This window comes from Musca autumnalis, unplaced genomic scaffold (genome assembly GCF_047663935.1).
Source record: "Musca autumnalis isolate F117 unplaced genomic scaffold, ASM4766393v1 scaffold_2, whole genome shotgun sequence".
In the NCBI taxonomy this organism is placed as follows: Eukaryota; Metazoa; Arthropoda; class Insecta; order Diptera; family Muscidae; genus Musca; species Musca autumnalis.
Window position 1 is genome coordinate 264348650 of NW_027411755.1, and position 23298 is coordinate 264371947.

At 34.5% G+C, this 23298-nt stretch overlaps 1 protein-coding gene across 1 annotated transcript in view; it reads left to right on the top strand.

Moving 5' to 3' along the window:
• The window catches only part of LOC141391992 (uncharacterized), a 302001-nt gene that overhangs the window by 238804 nt on the left and 39899 nt on the right, over window positions 1–23298 (top strand). Inside the window, exons 2-3 of the mRNA XM_073964822.1 lie at window positions 11969–12104; window positions 16326–16537. Coding sequence (XP_073820923.1) covers window positions 11969–12104; window positions 16326–16537 — 348 coding nt within the window. The remainder of the gene's footprint in view (window positions 1–11968; window positions 12105–16325; window positions 16538–23298) is intronic.

Below are 23298 nucleotides of genomic sequence, written 5' to 3' on the forward strand. Positions count from 1 at the left end.
GTAATTAGTATACGCTCGGTAATGTCGATCTTAACCTTTTTTCTGAAAATATGGCAGTGAGTAAGCTGGAACCTAAAGAACACACTTTAGGATATTCGATGGTATTCGAAAATAGAACAACACTTTGTTTCTAAATTTCAAAACATTTTTATCGAATCACATTACCTAGATTTTTATTTTGCTTGTAGTTTGTGAACAGCAAATTTTGAGTCCAAAAAAATTATTTGGGTTGTGAAAATAAAAAATAATTTTGTAAAAAAATATGTATAAATTATTTGTGTTCAAATTTATTTCGCATACAACTCACGCTTCAGTTTCCATACTTTTTGTAGCCGAGTCCGAACGGCTTATCTTAGAACACCACTTGTATAGAAGTTTTGCAAGGCTGAATTTCACAAGAAATTTCGCCAACATTACACTGATACCCATCGAATCCATCATATATCATCATATATTCGTGATAATTTTCGGATGGGTAGTTTGGGGTTTGACATACACATAGCCCTCCACTTGTTGTATTATTTCTTTCTCATTTTTCTTTCAACACTTAGTAGGCATCAATTATCTACGACTTATGAATAAATGAAAACTAACATCATGACATTTAAGATGCAAATCACATTTAAATTATGATGTACACGTTCATCTACTTATCTATCTCAGATGGCTTCTGTCGATTCAACTCAGAACATCTTAATTACAGACGTTGTAATCATTAGTAGACATCGGATTTTTGCATGTTTTTTATTTCTCATCCGATTGGACTCAAATTTTGGATCTAGGCGTTTTGAGGGTCAACTTTTCGATATTTGGGGTCATATCAAAAATATGCAAAAAATATGCAAAAAATATGCCAAAAAATATGCAAAATATGCAAAAAATATGCAAAATATGCAAAAAAATATGCAAAATATGCAAAAAATATGCAAAATATGCAAAAAGTATGCAGAATATGCAAAAAATATGCAAAATATGCAAACAGTTTTTGGTCGAAAATCGTCAAAAAAGTCGTAAAATTTACAATTAAAGTTGGAAAAAATCATCGAAAAAATTTTAAAGTGTCCTAAATTAAGACTGTTGGTCATTTAACGTCGATTTTTAGCAGATTATTGTGTTATTGATACCTCTTACGACGGTGTGGTGTAGGGTATATGGTATTGTAATACTATTTTAATTGTTAAACTATGCAAAAATATAAAATTTAATAAAATATCAATCATGTTATGTAAATTTAATATTTTCTTTGTCTTAATTTGTAGCTTTAGGCTGGTTTTAACTCAAAGGGAAGAAATCGATGTCGGATTTTTTAGGCGGGGTTGCCGCCTAAACTGTTTTCTTAGATTAGATTTTAGATAGATTTAAATTAAGATTGCCAATTGAGCACCATTGGAATAAGTTAACACGTGCTACTGGAGCCTCGAAGTTATGAAAATCTCGTCTCCCTCGCCGACCCATATCTGTGGAACGGTTAAAGCTATTTGCCCGTATTATGCATTAAATTAAAGGCCATTCTGTTTATTTTATATTCAAAAACAAAATGCGAAAGTACTACTGAATTCGAGATAGAAAGCCAGTGTCCCGATTAACGTGACTACGTACGCCTTAGCGCGAAAATGGAGCCTATCTGGGTATAGCGTACTACTTGGAGAACACATTGTTTTAGTTGTTCGTCCTTTGTAATTACTTGGTTGTAATCTGTGGTGAGCTCGACTCGGAGTGAAGCTGTGACTTTTTTTATGAATTTCGAACAGTTTTTCTTTTGTAAGTTTGGGTCGAATATTTCCGGAGAAGTTTCCATCTTCGCTTTGTTAAGATTTTTGTCGCCATTTGAATCTTTACGGTGTTTTGCACTGTCGGATCAAACAATGCCAAGCCAACAAGTTCAGGACTAAGATACCACAGGTGATTTATCATTTTTTATTTCCTTTTTCTGTCTATGTTTTCGTATTTCAATAGATTTTCAATGAGGTCTAGGTCTTCTTTTGATGCTAAACGCTTCGTGGAATCTGAAGAACCATCTGTCCCGAAAATAATCAAGCGCAGCTTCAACAAAAACTCCTAACCATTAAATTGTCATTGCTGCTGGATCCCTGTAAAGTGTCCTATAGGAACGTTAGTCGTATCATTTTTTCTACAGTAGAAGCTCTCGGAGAAGACCCCAACAAATATATGATCTTTAGAAGCTTTATCCGCTTATTCCGGAGAATAAACAGTGAAAAATACTAGCAACAACTTCAAGGAAGATACCGCAAAACAAGGCTATTTGCGTGCACTATCATGGAAAACTATTACCAGGTATTCCCAAAACAGTGCAGAAAGATCGGGTTGTTGTTCTGGTATCATCTGGTATGGGGGCGTTCCTGAAACTGACAATAACTCAGGGGAGAAACAAGACTTAGCAGTGTGCGAATGCCTAGAACAATGGCGTCTTACCAGCTTGAGCATATGTTAAGTCGAGAGCTTCTGTACCTGCGCACAGATTTATAAGAAGTATTGTTGAGAGGGATTTTTGACTGCAAGTTTGGCAGCACATCCGGACATCAACCAAACATATTCATGCGATTGACAAATCCAAGTTCGATGTAGGCGAGAATGTTTTAAAACTACTTCCCAGCTGACTTCCCAAGAACAAGAGGTCGTAGAAGCACTTTGTGTTTTCATCTTTCGATCCCGGTTTAACGCGCCCAGAACGTTTCTTATTTTGTTTATTTATTTTTTATCAAAGGACAAAAACTGAGTGTTATAAATGAGAGTGTGGGTTATTTGATTTTACAAAACCTATAATGAACAAGATAATGGTTATGAAGATATAATATTGGATGGATTGGGTAAACATAATCAATAGGTTGAAAAGGATTAGAGACAATAGATTGAGTTTAATACAATAAATAGTGAAAGCGAAATTCAGAAATATTTTTTAGGTCCAAAAAAAAGACCTGAACCGCATTGAAGATTTATTGAAATACGAAACAAATATCAGATAAAGGAAATAACAAAATGATATAGCATCTGTGGTATCTTAGTCCTGAACTTGTTGGCCTGATCTGATTGTTCAAACCACCGTAAAGAGCCAAATGCGACAAAAATCTTAACAAAGCAAGCAGAAGAAGATGAAAAAAACCAAACTAATAGTACGGTTACACTTGATTTTTTGCCGGGTTAACCCACTTCGAGAGGATTTATTTGACGTTTGCGCTATGGAATTGACATTTGAAATCCAAACCCATTGGATTAATCCAGCTAAGTGTAACCGGGGTATAACAAAAGAACAGCTGCCAAAATTTCCAGAAAAATTCTACCAGGCGTAATTACAGGGTATACTTACTTGTTGTTCAAGAAATTAAGCATTAACTCCGAATTTCTTGAAAAATATCCTGTAACTTGACCTCAGAACATCAATTACCAGGAAGGGTAAAGGATGTTATACAACTTGAAAGTTGTGAACGACCAAGTAGTCATCTTTACCTAGATGTCTCCAAAATCACATTATGTCAGCCCCTTAAATAAATTTAAATATGAACAAAATGTAAAAGACATTTGTTTTCATTCCCAAAAATTGATAATATGGGAAGAAATAAAAAATAATTTAAAAAATTAAGTTACAATGTTTTATTTATAAAAGCACTTAAAACTAGAACATCATTCTTAATGATGGATTCTCTCAAATAAAACGCTGGTGGCCGTTTAATATTGCCACAATTTTTAATTCAAATGCAAAATATTTTCTAGTTTTAAGTGAATTTGTAAAAAAAACACTGTAACTTATTTTTTAAATATTTTTTATTTTTAACTTTTCAGCATTTAATTTTTTGACCACTAGGAACCTCATAACAAAATTATAGCCAATTTAGGCCGAAAATGTAGATAAAAACTTTAAAATACCTGAAATCGTGTTGTACCGTTATATAGGGGCTATACTAAAACCTTGACCTGAGTCCAACATTTTTAGTGAGGAAGTTTCTGTACCATTGGGAACCCCAAATGCCAAGTTTTAGCCAATTCGGCATTAAAATTTAACCAGAATCCTTAAAATACTTTAAATCGGGTGGTACCGCTATATGGGGGCTCTAAGAAAAAAATGGACCCATATTGGGTTTGGTTTCATATTCATGTATTGTCATCCAAGTCTGAAAAGTGTGCAAAGTTTTAGTTCGATTGGTCAACTACAACTGTGTGGAAAATAAGTTACTAGATTTGAACTAAACAGACACAAAAGCAAGTTAAATTAAACATTGTAAAAAGAGTTTTTTCACAATAGACTCCATTTTCACCCTAAGGCGTTTTCTCAACATTGGATTTATTATCTTGAATTCAGTATTACTTACGTATTTTGCTGTTCGGCAAGAAATATTAAGATAATAGTATGACATATAATATAATGCATAACACGGGCAAGTAGTTTTAACCGTTTCATAGATATGGGTAGCTGAAGTCGTCAAATAGCCAAAAAGTCGAGATTTTCATAACTACGAGGACCCAGTGGCATGTGTTAACATATTCCAATTGTGCTCAAACTTCAACAATCTTAAAATCTAACCAAACTAAACACTTTAGGGGAGTGCCGCATAAAAAAATCCGACATCGATGTTTTCCCTTTGAGTTAAAACCTGACTAATGCAACAAATTAAGACAAAGAAAATATTGAATTTTAAATAATATATTTGACAATTTAACAAATTTTATATTTTTTAATAGGTTAATAATAAAAAATGGTGTTACAATATACATATATCCATATTTTTATATCCACACTGTGGTAAGAGGTCTCAATACCATAATAATCTGCTAAAAAACGACGTTAAACGGCCAACAATTTTAATTTAGGACACTTTGATGATTTTTCCCAACTTTAATTGTCAATTTTACGACTTTTATGACGATTTTCGGCCAAAAACTGTTTGCATATTTTGCATATTTTTTGCATATTCTGCATATTTTTTGCATATTTTGCATATTTTGCATATTTTTTGCATATTTTGCATACTTTTGCATATTTTTTGCATATTTTGTGCATATGCAAAATATGCAAATATGCAAAATAAATACAAAATATGACCCTGCCATTGAATTTAGATTTCTTTGAAACGAATTTTGGTCCAATCAGAATCTTCGTATCTCTATTATTAAAAAATATGCAAATATGCAAAATCCGATGTCTAATCATTAGCTAATACTTCCGATTGCATCAAAGTATGAGGAGGAGAAGCAGCAGCAGAGAACAACAATTAACAAATTAATCACTCTCTTGAACACCCACCCAACAAGCAAATGCCATTTGATATGTTTACGCAACAAAAATTAACGCCTACGCCTGAACGCCTGATATACGCTGACTAGGTCTGACGAACTGCCTGGTTGGCTGGCTAGCTGTCTGTTTCGCTGATCGAGTGCAGCTCTGAACGAGTTACACTGATTTTCACATGATAAAAACAATTAATGATCATATCATTTTAAATTAACTGCTGGTTACCAGTTACTGTCGGTTGGTAAAGCAAAGTTAATAAATTTTCATTATAAAGTTGTTGTCAGCTGCTGCGCTGAGCTTTGTTTTCGGAACATCGCACAACATAAATTGAGATCTTTGTGCAAGACACATGAGTAGAGAATTTTAAGAGATAAAATGGCAAGACTCCCCAGAAATCTACTATACGATTTGAGGCATATTGAAGGTTATGACAACAACGCCAGCTAAATCCAGATGTCAATTTTGATTTTAGTAAGCGTTATGTGGTCGACAATAAAAAAACTGCATTTAATTAAAATTCTTAATCTCAGAAGCAAAGATCATGGCTCAGCATCTAAACATGCCAATATTTGAAGCGATTATGGATTTTCATAAATGGTATTTGTTTGTTAATATCAAAGTCAAGAAAATGACAAAAGATTTTTTGTGGCATGACACACATACTACGAGTATCTGTTTGATTATGAAATCAAAATTACAAAAGCCAGATGAAACATCCATCCAATCTCAGTTTCAGTTTTTTTATATGTTCTGCATCTGCTCGTTCAAGTTTATATTTCCCTAGAGAATGGAAGTTGGTGTCGGTTATGGTGATGTTCTGTGTCATGTTTAACTATCGGCTAATGTTGGAAGAGTTGACATAGTTACAGTCAGATAAAACCACCCAGCTGTTCGGATGTTCTTTGAAATAGTGTTATGCGAATTTGTACTCACACTTGATAAATGACATGAAATGTTTGTTATGTCCAAAACGATGGTCATTTATATTTGTGGCTGTGTGTATGAGCGTTTTTTTTTTTTCTCATATTGTTGACCATGGCTTTGATGTTCAACAATCATTTTTATTAGAATATATTTGGACCATAGCACATGCATGGATATCCTTCTAAAGGAATCATGTTAGAATTTGGGTTAAGAGTACTTTTGAGAGAGCGCACAGAGGGGAAATTTATGTTAAAAGTTGATCAAAAGCCCTAGAAAGCTCATTTATAGTCCGATTGATATAAAATTTTACACAAAGCATATCTTCTGTATAAGGATTAATCCTATAGTAAATAATGCAAATCGGTCCAGATTTGGATGCAGCTTCCATATATATTCGCATCTGATATGAAATAAAAATGCTCCAAAATCACTGAAATTTGACACATGCAACCTGAACTAGTCTAAAAAAACATTGAGCCAATTTTCAAACAAATCGGTACAGATGTATATATAGTCCCATATACATAAATTTAATTCCAAATTTTATTTTTTAAAAATTACTTATATTAAATTTTTCTCAATTCACATGAGAAAAGCCGTGAATATTTCTGAATAATGCAAACATATTTGATAGGTGTTGGTTTAGTCTGATAAATAAGAGCCCCGGTTATAAGGCGGAGCAAAATTTAGTGTTAGTAAACCTTGCAATACCATATAACAATTTTTCATATTTTAGTTGAGAAAAATTAGATTTTTTCGGAATGGCGCAAATATGTGCAATTTTTTATGATTGAATCTGATATTTGAGACTCAAGCGCATAAAACATTAGAAGAAACTATGGTCGGGAAACGACGGGGAAATAGACTTTTTCACTATTGAAATTGTAGTAATCTTAAAAATTATCATAAAAAATTTTCATAAAGAGGATATGTATCACCATTATTAAAGAGCAAAGATGTAAAATCAATCTGAAAATTTTAAATGCTAATCTTGTTCGGAGACTGTACAAAAACAATAAATCTTAAAAAATAGAAATTTTCGCGAAAATAATGTCATTTTAATGTTCACCTAATTTCTTAGTTTTCGAAAATTTACTTTTTGTTTCCAATATGGCTGAGTTCAATCGACTGCTGCATTGGATTGGTTAATCTTACAAAGTCGAGGATGGTTATAGCAAATGTAGAAAAGAGTTTGGTTGTCGTTTATCAACATTTTTTCATAAAACAACGATTTTCATATTTTGAGTTTTGAGCAACTTTAGGCCTATGTTTCCCCTCTGTGGAGCGCTTGGAAGATGCTAGTGGTTTGGAGTAATTATATTTTTTCACGACACTATCTTCGAAAAAAGGGATTAAAAACGAAGTTTATGCGTTACTGAATAAATATTGTATAACCAGAATTCAATCAAGTATTCCCAGGTAAGAGTTTTTCTTATTGTTCTTAAGTATTCTATCGAAATAGTCATTGAGCGACAATCAGAATTCAAAGACTTAAATAGAAAACATATAAAACACTTCGCAAGTCCGATCCGACCAAACACGGAAACATCCCAGAAGGAACAAGGAAGACGACATCTTTCATATTAATGTGTGCAGTGTTGTTGTCGTGCCCACAATTTTTCCGAATATTTTAGAACTGGGTACCTGAAGGAGTGGACAAATGTTGTTTATCTTCGAAGATAAACTAAGTTTGGACAAAATATTACAAAGGCCAAATTTCGGACCGAATCGGCAGATCCGTTCGATAGTTATCTTGCGCTCCAACCACGACACACGGTGTCATAGGGTTTTTTGCACCTTTCAGGCTATTTTCTTAGAAAGTATGGACTTGACCCTGATGAAACTTGTACCATCGTATGGGGGGCAGTGAATACAAGTTATTACAAAAAACCAAGGCAGGTCCTAAACTCAACTTTTCCGAAATTTTGTGTGGGAAGTACCCCAAGGAGTGGACGGATTGAGTCTGTATTGGAACCTCATCTAAGTCTGGTAGCAGTTTCACGATGTGCAAAGTATGGACCAAATCGATTACTCCCTTCAAGAGTTATTGTGAGCACAAATTTCCGAACATTTTCGAACTATTGTGGGGGAGGTACCTGAAGGAGTAGACCGATATGGCCCATCTTCGAACTTAAACTAAGTTTGGACAACATATTACAAATTTTGGTTAATCCGTTCAAGAGCTATCGTGGACATGGCTTAATCAAATCCAAATTGTCTGAAACGTATTTCGTGCAAACATACTTGGGGTCTAAAACCATTATTTCGATGAGGCACATTTTACCCGTATGAAAATGTTTATACCCTCGTTGGCACTGATATTGATCCATTCCTTCCGGTACCTCCATTACAATTTCTCAACATTTTTCGCTAAAATTTTGCGCTAAAGAACTCGCTAAGGGAGTAATCGATTTTAGCGATATCGATCGATATATCGATCCACTCGCTCGGGTAATTCCCACGCAAAGAGTCAAACATTTCCGCAAAATACCAGCTTTCGGATCCTCGCAGCGACTATTACGACTGTTTAATTATTTTTGAGGGTAAGCCCTTCGTGAGATAAAATTATTGATGAGCACGGTAAAATACGAATTGTGTATCCGATATGACCTAAACTTTGTACTTTCTAATATGTCTTCCAAACGTACATCAAGTTTAAAAAGGGTCTACATTGGATAACACCTACGGGTACCTCCCTCACAAAATATCAAAATTTTCGCTTAAGTGTAGTTCTAGGTTTTTTTAATGTTTATCGAATGTAGTGATTCAGATTACCACGATATATTTTTTCGTGGACAAGCATACATATGCTTCTCGACATAATGATCCAAAAACTCTAAAATTCGTACGGTGAACATCTAAAATGACTATCGAAAAGAAACATTCCCAAAATTAGATCCACTTTCAGAATGGTTTATGTCAGTTCATTCCTTTAGGTACCTCCTCCGCAAAAGTTCAACCCTTTTGCTTTAATCCAACTCAAACGTATTACCAAAACCTTCACATTTATTCGGACAATCTATAATTAAGATAAATAAACCAAAAGTTATTTTTGGCGGCAAATTTATACGCCAAATAAAAGGCCACGAAATTCTAAAAACCACTAAATACATAATTTTTGTGAAAAGGGCTTTCTATTGTGTATCCGGTATTCGATTTGTCCATAGATGAAGGTCTCAATTCACATGTGCTGAGGTTATATCTCTGTTGGCAAAGCTGTCTGGTACTTTTCCACTTGTTTTTTTTCACCTTCCTTCATAAACATTTTGATTGAGGAGATTTCAAGTACTAGTGAATTGAATTTTTCACAGAAAAATAACATTATATAACATTTATATTTGGTCAGTAGATCAAAAAAATAGCATATGTGGAAAACAACTTTTTTTCAATCTCCTTCAATCTTCTGTTTTATCTGTATTTTGTTAGGTGTGTGTATGTGCGTCGCCCGTTTTTCCTTTTCCATATCTTTGAAATGCTTTGAAATATGACCAACTAATATGAATTTATTGTGGTTTGAAAGTAGTCAGTAGGCAATGCTAATAGAGCCATAAATTGTGGCCCACAAATTCGCATTGTCACAAGTGGACGACGACATTACGTTGGGTTTTGTCTTTGACAAATTGTTGGCAATCAAATGTGTAGCAAATAAATTGCTTAATTTTAACAAAACTAAACAATTGGAATTGAAAAGATTTCTGTTGCAGGTTTCTAAAATGCGCCCTATGGTCCATTGGTTGGGAATTGACGGAATACGATAATAGTAATTTTGAAAAATGATTTAAAGAATATCAATAGTTAGTGGGATTTTATTAGACTTTGATACATATGTACATGCATTAGTTGTTTGAGCAAGGTTCTAATATGTAAGAAGAGCGAAGCCGATGACCACTCACTTTCTATATTAATATAAAATAAAACATTTCAATAGACTTAGATCAAGTTTTCAATTATACATTTATCTACTATGCATAGTTTAGATTTTCGTTTTGTATTATTTTAATTAAATCTCTAAATATCTCTCTTTGTTATATCAAATCCTTTAATACATATGTATGTTTGTTACTTCAAATCCCAATGTGAAATCTATTAAGTGTTCCATGAATTTCTAAAATACCACTTTCACACACAAACAACTTTAATGATTTTTACAATAATTCTACATTTTGGTCATTGGAATGCTAAAAATGTTTACACAAAAGTGCAATTCCATATTACAACATCAGCTTTGGGTTATGACTTTATTGAGAAATAAGGAATTTATAAAGCATTCCGCAAACATTGTGGCTACATATTGGGAAATACACACGTTTTTGTTGTTACGCCAATTCATACACATAAATTTCGTAAATAATTTATTTTGTCATACAATACCAGTAGCTACCAACATGTGATAGATGCCACATATCCTGGTATGAATGTCCTGGGTAGTTTTATGTCATCAACATGAACAGCATCTTGTGGCTGCCAAATGGAATGATAAATGGAGCACTCAAAGCTCTTGATTATTTTTATGTACATGTTTTCCACCACAATACAATATATTTAAATAGAGTTGCCATTTTTGAGAGTATTGTAAGTTGATTTTGGCTCAGAAGTCTGAATGCGTCGAGGAGCTGAATCGATATGGCTATATAGCTTCGGTGTCATGCTTATGTGTTCCATACGCCATTTTTTACTTTTTGAGATATAGGTGGTTTTTAGGGTTTTCGGGTATGCTCTTTCTGAATTTTTGGTCGGCTTTTTCCAATCTGCTCTAGTTTCCGAGATGGAAACAAATGCAACTAAGCCAGTTGACAAACTTATTAACAATTTAATAAATTACATTTTAGGGAAGGCTAACGAAACTTTCGTTGTTTGCTGCATGGCTTACTAATCATAAAATGATTTTCGACACCAATACTACTTGGGTTCGGTTGCTCTCGTTGTTGTTGCATTTGCTGGCCGTAAAGCCAAACAAAGCATAAAAATGTCTTATTGCCGAAAGCTGTCAAATAGACAAACGAGCTGTCGCCTTCTCAGATGTATGGCAATATGCCTCATGGCTACGTAAATTTCAGCCAAACAACGCCATAACAATCACAGACCATTAAATGAGTTTTACCACCTGTCCGGCTGTGTGTGTCTGCCCATTTGCCTAGGCTGTTGTTGTGTTGTTATATCATTCGAAAAAATATCCTGTTGAAATGACAAATGTACCAGTCGAAAAGGCAGCCAGTTTGGTCGTAGTTTTTTATATTTACCTCAGAGGTATTTTGCCATAACAAAGACATTTTCGTTGTTGTTGCTGTTTGATGACAATAGACCAAGTCATGTGAAACCGAAATTGAAAAAAGGCTAACAATTTGTTATATTTCATTTGGCAGGAATTTGTTCAAATGCACAGTATTTCAAAATCAATAAATTCCCATTAGCCACAATGTAATCCCTAGCAGAGATCATTTGTAATATTGGGGAGGTCTGTGGACTATATTCCAAAAAAAAAGAAACAAAAATGAAATACTAGGTGAAATATCATTGGACCACAACTAAGCAAAAAAAAATCGAAACATGCCAATGGTTGCGGACAAAAGTAAAAGGTGTTAAGGAAGTTATGACAGACACATATGCTAATGCGACAATATAAACCAATCCATCACATACACATGCACATACATAAGAAGCTTTAAAACACTTTAAGTTAAAGTTTCATGATCTGTTGCATGAAATGTTTTGTTTTTTTTTTTTTTTTGGAAAAATTTTTTGATTTGAAATTAAATTAAAATTGTTTTTCTTTTCTTTTTTCTTCGTTTTCTTCTTTAGGACGATTCGGATAACATCTATTCACGTTATTACGTGCCGGGTACCGTGACCCGCAAAAAGGAGGAAGAATTAGGTTCACCCACATCTGTATTGGAGTCTAGGCGACAATATGCTTTGCAGCAAAGACAAAATAAAGGTAAGTTGAAAGGAATTCAAGTAAAAATTATTATTGGATTTGCAATAGTTTTAATTAAAAGTTTTGAAGTTGACACATATGTACAACCAATAGCACCGCAACTTACACGCAAAATGCCTGGCGTGAATACCCAGGCTGGAAAACATCAACAATTGTCAACATTGCCAAAAATAAACAAATATATCCGAATGGACGAGGGAGACTTCACTCATATCTCATAACTCAATGATATTTGCCCTACACGTAACAGCCAAAGCCAGTGTGTTTCAAGACAACACTTGAAGACACAACACTGAAGAAATTTCACCAACATTGTACTGCTGAGTAAAAACTTCTGAACATAATATTAGCTTATATTTGCTGATTATTTTTCAGTCATGCCAAGTGGCTCAACATATGGAATCACACACAGCACTACAAATATTTTCTTTACAAGCCACTTTAAGATATTTGCTCTCAATCTCCTGGAGAGCATGAGACAATCGGTTGAATTACAAGGATTGAAAACAACAATTATGGTATATTTTACTAAGTAGATTCGACTTTAAATTCGTTCGAACTACTATGAAACTTCTGTGTTTAAAAAAATATTTGATTCATTTTTATTTTCAATCAAACCAAATGTTCTACAACAACAGGAGTTTGATAGTGATTCGAACGAAATTGAATTCGAATCGTCTTAGAGAAACTGGCAATTAATGTGCAAAGAGCACAAAAATAAAACAGAACATATTATTGAATACACAAAACTATTTGGCAGAATATACGCAAACGTCTAAAAATATCCATTTTAAGATAACTTACTTTTTAAGTGACTAGTCACACTTACACTTGTTTCTTAGAGTGGCAAGCCAAATCTACACTTGTTACTTAGAGTGGCAAGCGGCTCATGAGTGTCGAAGTTGTTTTTCAGGATCATCTCAAAAGATCGCATTGTCAAAGATAGAGCTACCTTCAGACATTTTAGGAAGGATTTTTCAAGTATCACCAACATATTCTGAATACTGTTCGCGAAACGGATTTATTTGTTAAGTCGGTTCCATAGTAAACGATATCAATCTCAAGTGTTTATTGTTTTCCAAGTCGTCTTCAAGGAAATAGCTGGAGTCATGAGGCCGACTAGACTTCATACAGTTCTGACGAGGTTCAGGCCAACTACCTCTTTTGAACGAGATGTCGGTCACTTTATGCTCATATTCTGGCCCACGAGGTTCTTAAACGATACCTCCATCATTTTATTCTGTTGTTCCGATCAATGACTGCTTTTAAACGAGATATCGATCACTTTGTTCCAATGATATTTGAAAAACCAAAAGTTCTACGACAGAGAAGCCATTCCACAGTCGATATGTCTGAAGAGCTAACCAACTACCAGCGAAACCAGTCACATAATTTGGTGTCTTTGTGGGTTTGTGTCCTTGGCTTTCCTTTTTCACTTTCAACAAATTACGATCATCAAGCTTAACTCTAAACGAGAAAATTTATAAAAATCATTAAAAATGATCTTTGCCCTAACAGGCAAAATTTCAAAAAATAAAAAAAAATATTAATATTTTCTTAAAACCGGTCAACCGGCACAAATAACCGGTTTTTTGGTTAACCGAAAATTACGTTTTTGGCGAAACCCGGTTTCGGATTTGTAACTCAAAACAGGTTAACCGCTTTCGGTTTTGGACACCCTACTGATGTTCTTGCTCACGACGGCTCTTGAACGGAATAACGTCTCCCCAGACTGGCTTGTCTCTTCCCTTGTACAGTCCTATCTTCCATTGTACATGACTTGGAAGAACACACAGTCTTGCTTCCATTTTGTTGCACGGCTGAAATACTATATCAATCTTTAGAATTTTCCAAAATATTATATATCCACGAGGCAAAAGCATTCGACTTATTTTAGTCTGCGTCTTTTATGTTTCGGCAGCGTATAACAATCTGAACCATATATATGGAGCATTTGAAGGATAACCCACTCACTCCTGGTCGTACACGGCAAGAAAAAACATCATAACATGATTTCAACTTGACGTTATATCAATGAAAATAAATTAAACATATTCACCATTTTTTGTTCGTTACGAGAGTATGAGGGAAATTGTTTCACGAATTCAATTAAATGCCTTAATAATATGAATGAAATTTTACGTTATAATAATGAAATTTGATATTGATTTTGAACCAACGAAGAGCTTCATTGAATTAATTAGAAAACTTCATTGAGTTTTATTGAAGAAAACTTAATGAAATACTTCCACTGATGTAAAGGTTTTATCAATGAAGCAGTTTCACTGAATAAATTCTCTCATACTCACTTAATGAACAACAAATTAAATTAATGACAAATACTGTTACGATTTGTACCAAATTAAATGTGGGTTAGTATATATTACGATTCAACAATGTTTTATTTTTATTGACTTTAATTTACGCTTTCGTACCTTACTTTACTGTACTAAGCACATAGCTTAACTCTAATAAGCACCCAGCTTTAACTTACTTCTTGTACAAAGGTTTTATTTCGAGGGTAGATTTTTATTTGTATTTATACTCGCTCGCTGAAGCACCACCTGTTCTAGTATCCATTATCTAGGATGTTCTGCAATGGTCAAGCGAAATGTCAATCGGTTAGCAAATACACATATAAACAAATGCTGCAGGTGTAATAAATACGAGAGACTAGATAGTTGTTTATAGTTGTTATAAAGTTGCATCATATAAAGTAAATTTACGCTATAAAACAGATTTTTAAATTAACGGACATTTATATAATTTAACCTAAATCCACCAATTACCTTAGTTACAATATGATGAATTCATTTTATTGCAAATAGTTTTGTCCATAGGTTTAAAACATTTCATTATATTAATGCAACTTTTCATAGCATCAATGAAAAATAATCAGTGAGAGCGGTTCAATAAAGAATATTTCATTCAGTTTTTGGGTCTAAGCCTCTGGTTTCCAAGTACTAACATAGCGATGGACACTACTAACAGGATGTACACTATTGCTCTGTTCCAGAACCTGCAAGAAGCTACTATTTTTTACTACGATAGCATTTTTCCCCTCATGTTATCGAAAAAATAGTAGATTCTTGCAGTTCTGGAACAGACCATATATTACTTGTTGCACTGATTCCATATTGAAAGTGAAGTTGTTCCATCAAGTTATTGGGTTAGTTAATCAGTGTGTGATGTGAGTTTTACGCTGTCCAGCTTTCGTGTAATTTGTCAACGAATTTTATTCATTATATCCAATCGAGGGCAAGCCTTTCTGGTGACGATAATGATACGTGTCCATGTTCCTTTACAGGTATGTTCAACACACTCGATGTGTGATTTCCCTCCGTAACGACAAGATTTATTTTGTTTATTGTAAGTGATGTTTTAAAATCAATTCTTAAGTCCAATGAAAAAAAAACACATTGTTATCAGTTAACTAAAAGCTGAAACAATTTCAAATATCAACAAAATACATGCCATATATATTACATGCCATTATCATTGAATATTTTGAAATTTGTTTCAATGTATGCAAAACTATATCTTAAGTGGATTAGAATATCACTTTGTTTTTGGGAATATATCTTGTTTAAGTATTGACAACCTAAAAACGATTGCAAAAAATAAAACGTTTGGCCCCATAAAAAACGTTTGTCAATGCCTTAGCATTGCACTGAAATGTCACAGCAAGTTTCGTGTTCTCGATCGAACGAGGAAAGAATGTCATTTCAATGGGATTTTCTTGTGTCTTTTTTCGTCGTGGTATTTGAAGCCATTGCTTTGCATTTTTCCTCACTTCTTGTTGTTGGGTGGATATGGAAGGTGTTAAATTGTGATTTCTGGGTGTTTGAAGCCAAACTTTGAGAATAAAGGCAGAAATAAAAAATCTGTGCGCCAATGAACGGTGAAAAAATGTAACACTAACAATGACAAGATGGTTTGGCATGCTTTCGACCTAAATTTTTTACTGCCAAAAAATAATTTGTTTACCGTTCGTTCAAGCATGTTGACAGTTTTTGGGTTGCATGATGAAAAGGTGAAAAAAAAACAACAAGGAAAAACACAACTGTTATGGAATATAAGCTCGCTGGATATTTACTGTTGCTTGTGGAGAGCATAAAGCGTAGGCAGGATATCTCCTGAAATGCAGTCTGCTTTTGGGGTGTCAACTGTAATAAGAACTCCTTTTAATTTTGTTTTCCATCTTTTCTTTTGTTTTTTCAGCTTTTGCCAGTGCCCACCATCGACGCATTGTAAAGGAGGGCTCCTGTCGCATACCACAACCACGCGTTGAACGCATTCGCCGCGACTCTTGGAAAATTTATACACCACATTGCACAATTCTACATCGTTGTGCAGATGATACCGGTTGTTGCCCCACAGAACGCCAAACCTGTGCCCCAAAACGCACAAAGAATGTGGATTTATACTTTTTCGTAAGTATTTCTTTTTTTTCATATAATAAAGTAAAGGGTATGTGTGGCGTTAGTTTTAAATGTAACGATTTCGTGGAATTTGGAATCGAGGGGTGCAGTGTATGGAAACGTGTGAATTTAACAATTCTTTGCTGGATTTAACATGACTTGTTCAAGTAGACTAAAACGAGTCTAATATTTTTATAAAGTCCTTAATTGTCACAATTCCTTAATTTTTGAAATTTTTAATGTTATATATTGTTTTAATTTTAATTTCCAGTACCAGAATCTGATGTAGTTCTTTTGTTATTTTAGTACCAACATTTTTCGTTTGTTTACCATCCAAAATTTGTATTGATTGTTGTTACCATTCTAAAGAAGTTTTTTATTTTGTTATTTGTTGCGACAAGGCAAAACAACACCCAACAGGATGCCAATAAAGTTTTCTGATTTTGTTTTAATTTTTTTTTGTGAAGAGGGAGGAAGGTAGGGAGGGGCCAAAACAAACAAATTTTGGGATGTTCTGTAAGTAGCAACTAATTGTTATTTTATTACCAGTTGTTGGCTGAAGGAAAAGTTTTTTTCAATTTTAATTGGAATTTACTTAATTAAACTAACTAAATGAGAGAATACAAGAGAGAACAAGTTGGTTATGCCCAGACAAAGGATATAAATGAGGCATACAATAAAATGCAACTGAATTCAATTAGAGTTGTTTTTTTGTGAATTGTTGTGAGAGTTGGGAAATAGTATTAATTAGATTCAAGAGATTGAATTTGTGTGTTTTATTGGTTCTTTAGTTGTATTAGATCTAGCAATATTAATGACTGCAGTAAATCTTATAGCTTGTTAACAACGAAAACTGAAAACAAAGGAAAAAATAGTTGTTTTTTGTTTTTAAGCAAAAGCAAAGGCAATAATATTTCCAAAACTAAAGTTTTGGTGTTGGCTTGAGGTCAGCAAATTAAAAACATTTTATATTGTTTTTAATATTATTTTTATTTTCCGACATTTCGGTCAATTCCGACAACCATCATCAGGGTTTAATCTTTAAAAAGAACAAATTAAATTTTTTATATAAAAACATTAATAAAAATGTTTTTATCACAATCATTACATTTGTTTTATTTTATAATCACTAAAAATAACTTCATCTTTTCACAAATACTTTCCAACTAAAATTTTTTTTCTATTAAGTTTCTGTAGATTTGCGCACAGTGGTCTGTGTCTGTCTTGTAATTCATACGATTTTCTGTCGGAACATTTATTATTTGGAGCATTTCTAGCATAAATCTTCGCTTGGAGTTATTTTCTTGCGTTAAAATGTCCACATTTTTGAAGTTAGGAGTGTGTCCTGTAAGAGCACAATTTGCTGCAAGTGCGGTTTTTTGTTCCATAGGTCTGTTTTTTTTTTTTTTTGCTTTCTGGACCGACTTATGTGCACTTAACCTAGTTTTAAGCTTGGATTTTGTTGTATTCTTAAAATACCTAAAATTTAATTTAAACAATTTTATGGAATTTATAAACAACAAAATACAAATATTTCCTAATTTCTTGTCTATGAGATTTGTTCAGCTTGAATCAATACCCACATTCAATCATCTAGTAAAACCGCTTTACTAGTCGACTGTATGTGTGCTTTTGATAAGATTTGAATTTTTAGCACTCTCGAAATATTGTATTTTCATTCTCTGGATTTCACACTCTGGCGTCAATGTCACTTTGCAATTACATTATTAAACAAAATTTTGGCTTTTTTTCTTTAATTAATTACATTTTGTATCACATCTTACCACATCCTTTTACCCAAACAAAGTTTAAATTCTTTTGGTTTACCGTTAATTTTAAATTCATTCTGGGTCATCCAATATAAATTTAAGTTTAAAACTGTATCTTACCACTTCAATCAAGAGTTAACACATAAAAGTGCAACTCTCATCCACTTGAAGATTTCAATTGCACTTAAACTTCGTCGCTACGTTGGCAATGCAGCAGCAATTCGATTTAATTTGATGCGGACGGAATGCATTCGACAATCTATGGCGCAAAGACAAAATACGCACTGCATTACAAGGTTAGCATTTTTTTGGTATGTCAACCTTCGTTTGCATGAAATGCTGGGTGAAATTTTGTTCATTATGGTACAGGTGGGACTCAATAACAGTAATAACAACACAACTCAAAAGTAGATTTGTTTATTGAACGGTTTGTTAAGGTGACACTCTTTGCGTTTACTTTCTTAAATGGCTTTTATTCTACACAGAATCGTTTGTTCCATAAGCCGAATTAAGAATAAATTTTCAAACGCACCGATCTTCTACTTTATTTCTCTAATTTTGTTTAATTGAATTAATTGAGGAAAATGCTACGATCGTTTCAACCTAGTGTCGCTGGTCTTCCTAGAATCATTCTTTAATACACACACATATACAATCGAAAGTGTTTTTTCTTCATGAATTGTAATACCTTATCTTCTTATCTGCATGTCGCTCAGACCTTGGCTAATTCCGGGGCATCTTCACCACCGCCCATGATTAAATATCCTCAGTGATTCAATATCCTCAGTGTGATATCTCCATAAGTTACAAGATTGCCTGCATCATCTTTGTGCCTGCACCGCACTCTTAGTACTCTTAGTCTATTGTTTTATACGCTGGCAAAATCTTCGGGCTTCATTCTGCCGTTTGAACCTCCTGCTCTTTTTTTTCTGAAAATATGCTTTTCCTCTCTCCTCTTCGATATTTTATACCCTACACCATAGTATTGAAATCATGATTTGTGACCCCATAAAGTACATATATTTTTGATCAGGATAAAATTATGAGTCGATCTAGCCATGTCCGACTCTAGTAATCAGTCTAGCCTCCAAACTAATTCAGTCATATTTTTGCACCCGAATTTTTTTATAGGCAGGCCACTTTTTGGTATAGCCCTCACAAAAATTGTCAACATAGGTACATACTTTGGTGTAGTCCCATATAACGGTACCTCCCGATTTTCGGTATTTTGAGGGTTTTAGCTACATGCTTTGACTAAACTACCCGTAATTTGATATTTTATGTTCCCCGAAGTTCACATTTGAGGTTCCCAAAGGTCGGCTAAAATTGTCAACATAGCCCCACACTTTCATATAGCTCCCATATAATGGTACCGCTCGATGGAAGACATTTTTATACCCTCAGCCTTTAGGCTAAGGAGGGTATATACACTTTGATACGATGAAAATGTGCCTCATCGAAATAATGGTTTTAGACCCCAAGTATGTTTGGACGAAATGTGTTTCAGACAATTTGGAGTCGATCTAGCCATGTCCGTCCGTCTGTCTGTCTGTCTGTCTGTCCTGCTGGCTGGAGCGCACGATAACTCTCGAACCGATGAACCGATTCGGTTCAAATTTTGGCTTTCGTAATATTTTGTCCAAACTTAGTTTAAGTTCGAAGATGGGTTATATCGGTCCACTCCTTCCGGTACCTCCCCCACAAAAGTTCGAAAAAGTTCGGAAAATTTGTGCGCACGATAACTCTTTAAGGGGGTAACCGATTTGGTTCATACTTTGCTCATCGTCAAATATGTACCAGACTTAGATGAGGTTCCAGTATGGATTCAATAGGTCTACTCCTTCGGGTACCTCCCACACAAAATTTCGGATAAGTTCAATTTAGGACCTGCTCTCGAATCGCTTTGGTTTTTGTTTTAGCAACTTGTATTCACTGCCCCCCATACGACGGTACAAGTTTCAGCAGGGGCAAGTCCAAACTTCCTGAGAAAATAGCTTAAAAGTTTCACAAAACCCCTATGACACCGTGTGGGGTGGTTGGAGCGCAAGATAACTCTCCAACGGATCTGCTGATTGGGTCCAAATTTTGACCTTAGTAATATTTTGCCCAAACATAGTTTAAGTTCAAAGATAATCTATATCGGTCCACTCCCTCAGGTACCTCCCCCACAAAATTTCAAAAATGTTCGGAAAAATTATTCGTACGGTAACTTTTGAAGGGAGTGGCCGAATTGGTCCATACTTAACACATCTTTATATATCTACGAGATATAGATCAGGTCCAAATATGGACTATGTTTGTCCACTTCATCCAGTACCTCCCAAACAAAATTTCGGATAAGTTCACTTTAAGACCTGCTACCGAATCACTTTTATTTTTGTGGAAGCAGCTTGCATTCGCTGCCTCAATTATGACGGTAAAATTTTTTTCAGGGGCAAAACCACACTTCTTAAGCAGACAGCCCAAAGGGAGTAAAACCCCCCTATGGCAACGTATGTAGTGGCTGGAGATCGACTTCCATAATGATCAATGTCGATCCATTCTTTTAAGTAATTCCCCCGCAAAACTTCTGCTCTTTAATCTAATCAACATATTTGTCGGTTCATGAGTTCAAAATTTTTAAAACCGACGTTTTATGGGAAAAAATTGTTTCAATATACACAGGCTGAGGGTATATCTCTGTCGGCCAAGCCGACTGATACTTTTTTTTTACTTGTTAGATACATTTCTGACATAATTTCGGCAATGGAGTATCCGTAGTCGAAAAACTTTACCTAAAATTGTGGACAGGAAAGGAAAATAATTATTCCATTAGTTCAGAATATTGTATGGGTGAGGTTATAAAAAATTCGGCCCGGCCCAATTTTGCACTTGCTCTTTCGAATATTTTTCCTTGGCGCTTTATGATGCTTCTGGATGCAGGGATGCAGAGTTGGCCTATATGCCGCGTCCTTCTCTTCAGTAGCCTTACGACACTCCTGATCGTCCCATTGATTTTTAGGTGTTGGTTTTTGGTACCCAAGTATATATTTTGCGGCAGTTTGAAGAAAGTGGGTTATTCTATACCACTGCGCTTCCTCATAATCGGTACCGGGAATGTCGTCTTCCAACATGTGCCATCACAACATATAGTACAGGCCTTAAACGGAATACTCACGTGGCCTTATGAACATATGTCGAGATGTTGGACCCTGGTTGTGCTCACTATTATGGTTTTTGCCGCTACGAAATCGATCAGCCTTATTCCGTTGTCTAATGTTACCACATGAAGGCTGAACATTCGCAGAGTATAACATCTTTCTCTTCAGTTTGGTCGTGGGCGCAGATGAGCGTGATGCTAAAGAATTTTGTCAGATTGTGGAAATTCTTTAGCATCAGGCTCATCTGCGCCCTCGATTTATCATAAATTCAACTCGTAGTTTAAGTTTCGTTTCGTAGCAGCTACAACACAGAGCGCAATAGTTTGTAATTTTTGTGTCGGATTGATTCCACTTCCATTGCGCAAACTGCACATATTCTGTAAAGAGTCCGGTCCTTTGTTCTTCTTTTTTCACTAACCCGACGCGCAATCCAAGTTTTTTTTTTTTTTTGGTTGTGGCCATAAGATTTCGGCTTTCGAAAGTATCGGGGACTTATTTGCGTACTTGCTCTATTTGTTAAAAAACAAAAATGCCATTTTGGCTGCTGCATGTGGACTGTTGAAATTTTCGGGACCACAACGTATACAAAGCGGTTCCAGTTCCTGTCTTCTATCTGCATTTACACGAACATTTTTATTTATTTATTTATTATTTTTTTGCCTTATCGACTTAACCACCCGTGAAACGTAGCGTAATGGTTGAATGCGTGGGACTTCGGTAGACTCCTAATTTTTCAATGTATATAATAGGTCTAATAAGCTCAACTCGATAGAGAATTAATTAAATTTTTATTTTTTGTGGACCGATTTAGTGCGTCCTATAATTGTATGCATGTTTAGATTTGATATTACGATGTGCTGTTCAAACGATACTCCAAACTAAATTTAAGTGAACATTTTTTTTAGCTTTTTTCGGGGAAGTAAAATCGGTTACTGCCTTCGAGATTTATGGTACGGACCACTCAGTTAGTCACCAATCGACCCGCAATTGTCTGAAACGGATTTGGTCTTAACATATACAGTTGATATATACAGATGTGTTCAGCATTCTAATGCGACCAGTTAACATATTCCGTTAACAAAAGCGCTTTGCTATATTAATGATTTAAACATAAAGGATGTATCAGAAGAATCATGCAGATACTGGAACTTACCAGCGATTGGCAGTGTGCGCTTGCTTAGCGCATTTTAAAACATTTAAATTGACACTAACGCTCTTCTGCTCTCTGTGAGGGCATATTATCGATCTCTGATTTATACTCGTACATCCTCCTCCTGATGGTATAATTAATTCGACAACACCTCTAGAAAATGTACCCTTGGGCTCCTTAAGTTAAAAGAAATTTATAGCATGTTTACAGTCCTTGTATTGTTTTAATACCACCACATAGTGGTCAGTCCATCTACTTATATTTCGGTTAGATTGTTATACTCATGGGTAACACTAATTACTTTCTATATGTTCCCAAAACTCGAACCTATATTAAAAATTATAACACCATCAACATCATTGTTGTATGCTTAAAACAGTTCCCACTGTATACCAAGCCCCCCTGTTAAATTCTCCGCATAGTTGTTCACATTTTTTGTGGTTTATTGTGTTCAAAATTCTAGGAAGGATACAATATATACAGTACGGTAATACGCGGTAGAATGCACTAACTGAATTTAATTTTACGGTAACGAAAAATCGTCACCCCATGGAAATTTACATGCATACCTAAAATTAATATTGGTATGTAAACCCCCACTGACCTAGCATTGTTCCATACTTCATATTTGAGGATTCTGTTCAAATAAACTGGCAAATGCAAGGCCAAAATTTATTCATTCATCTATATGATACAGATGATGAGGCTGTGATG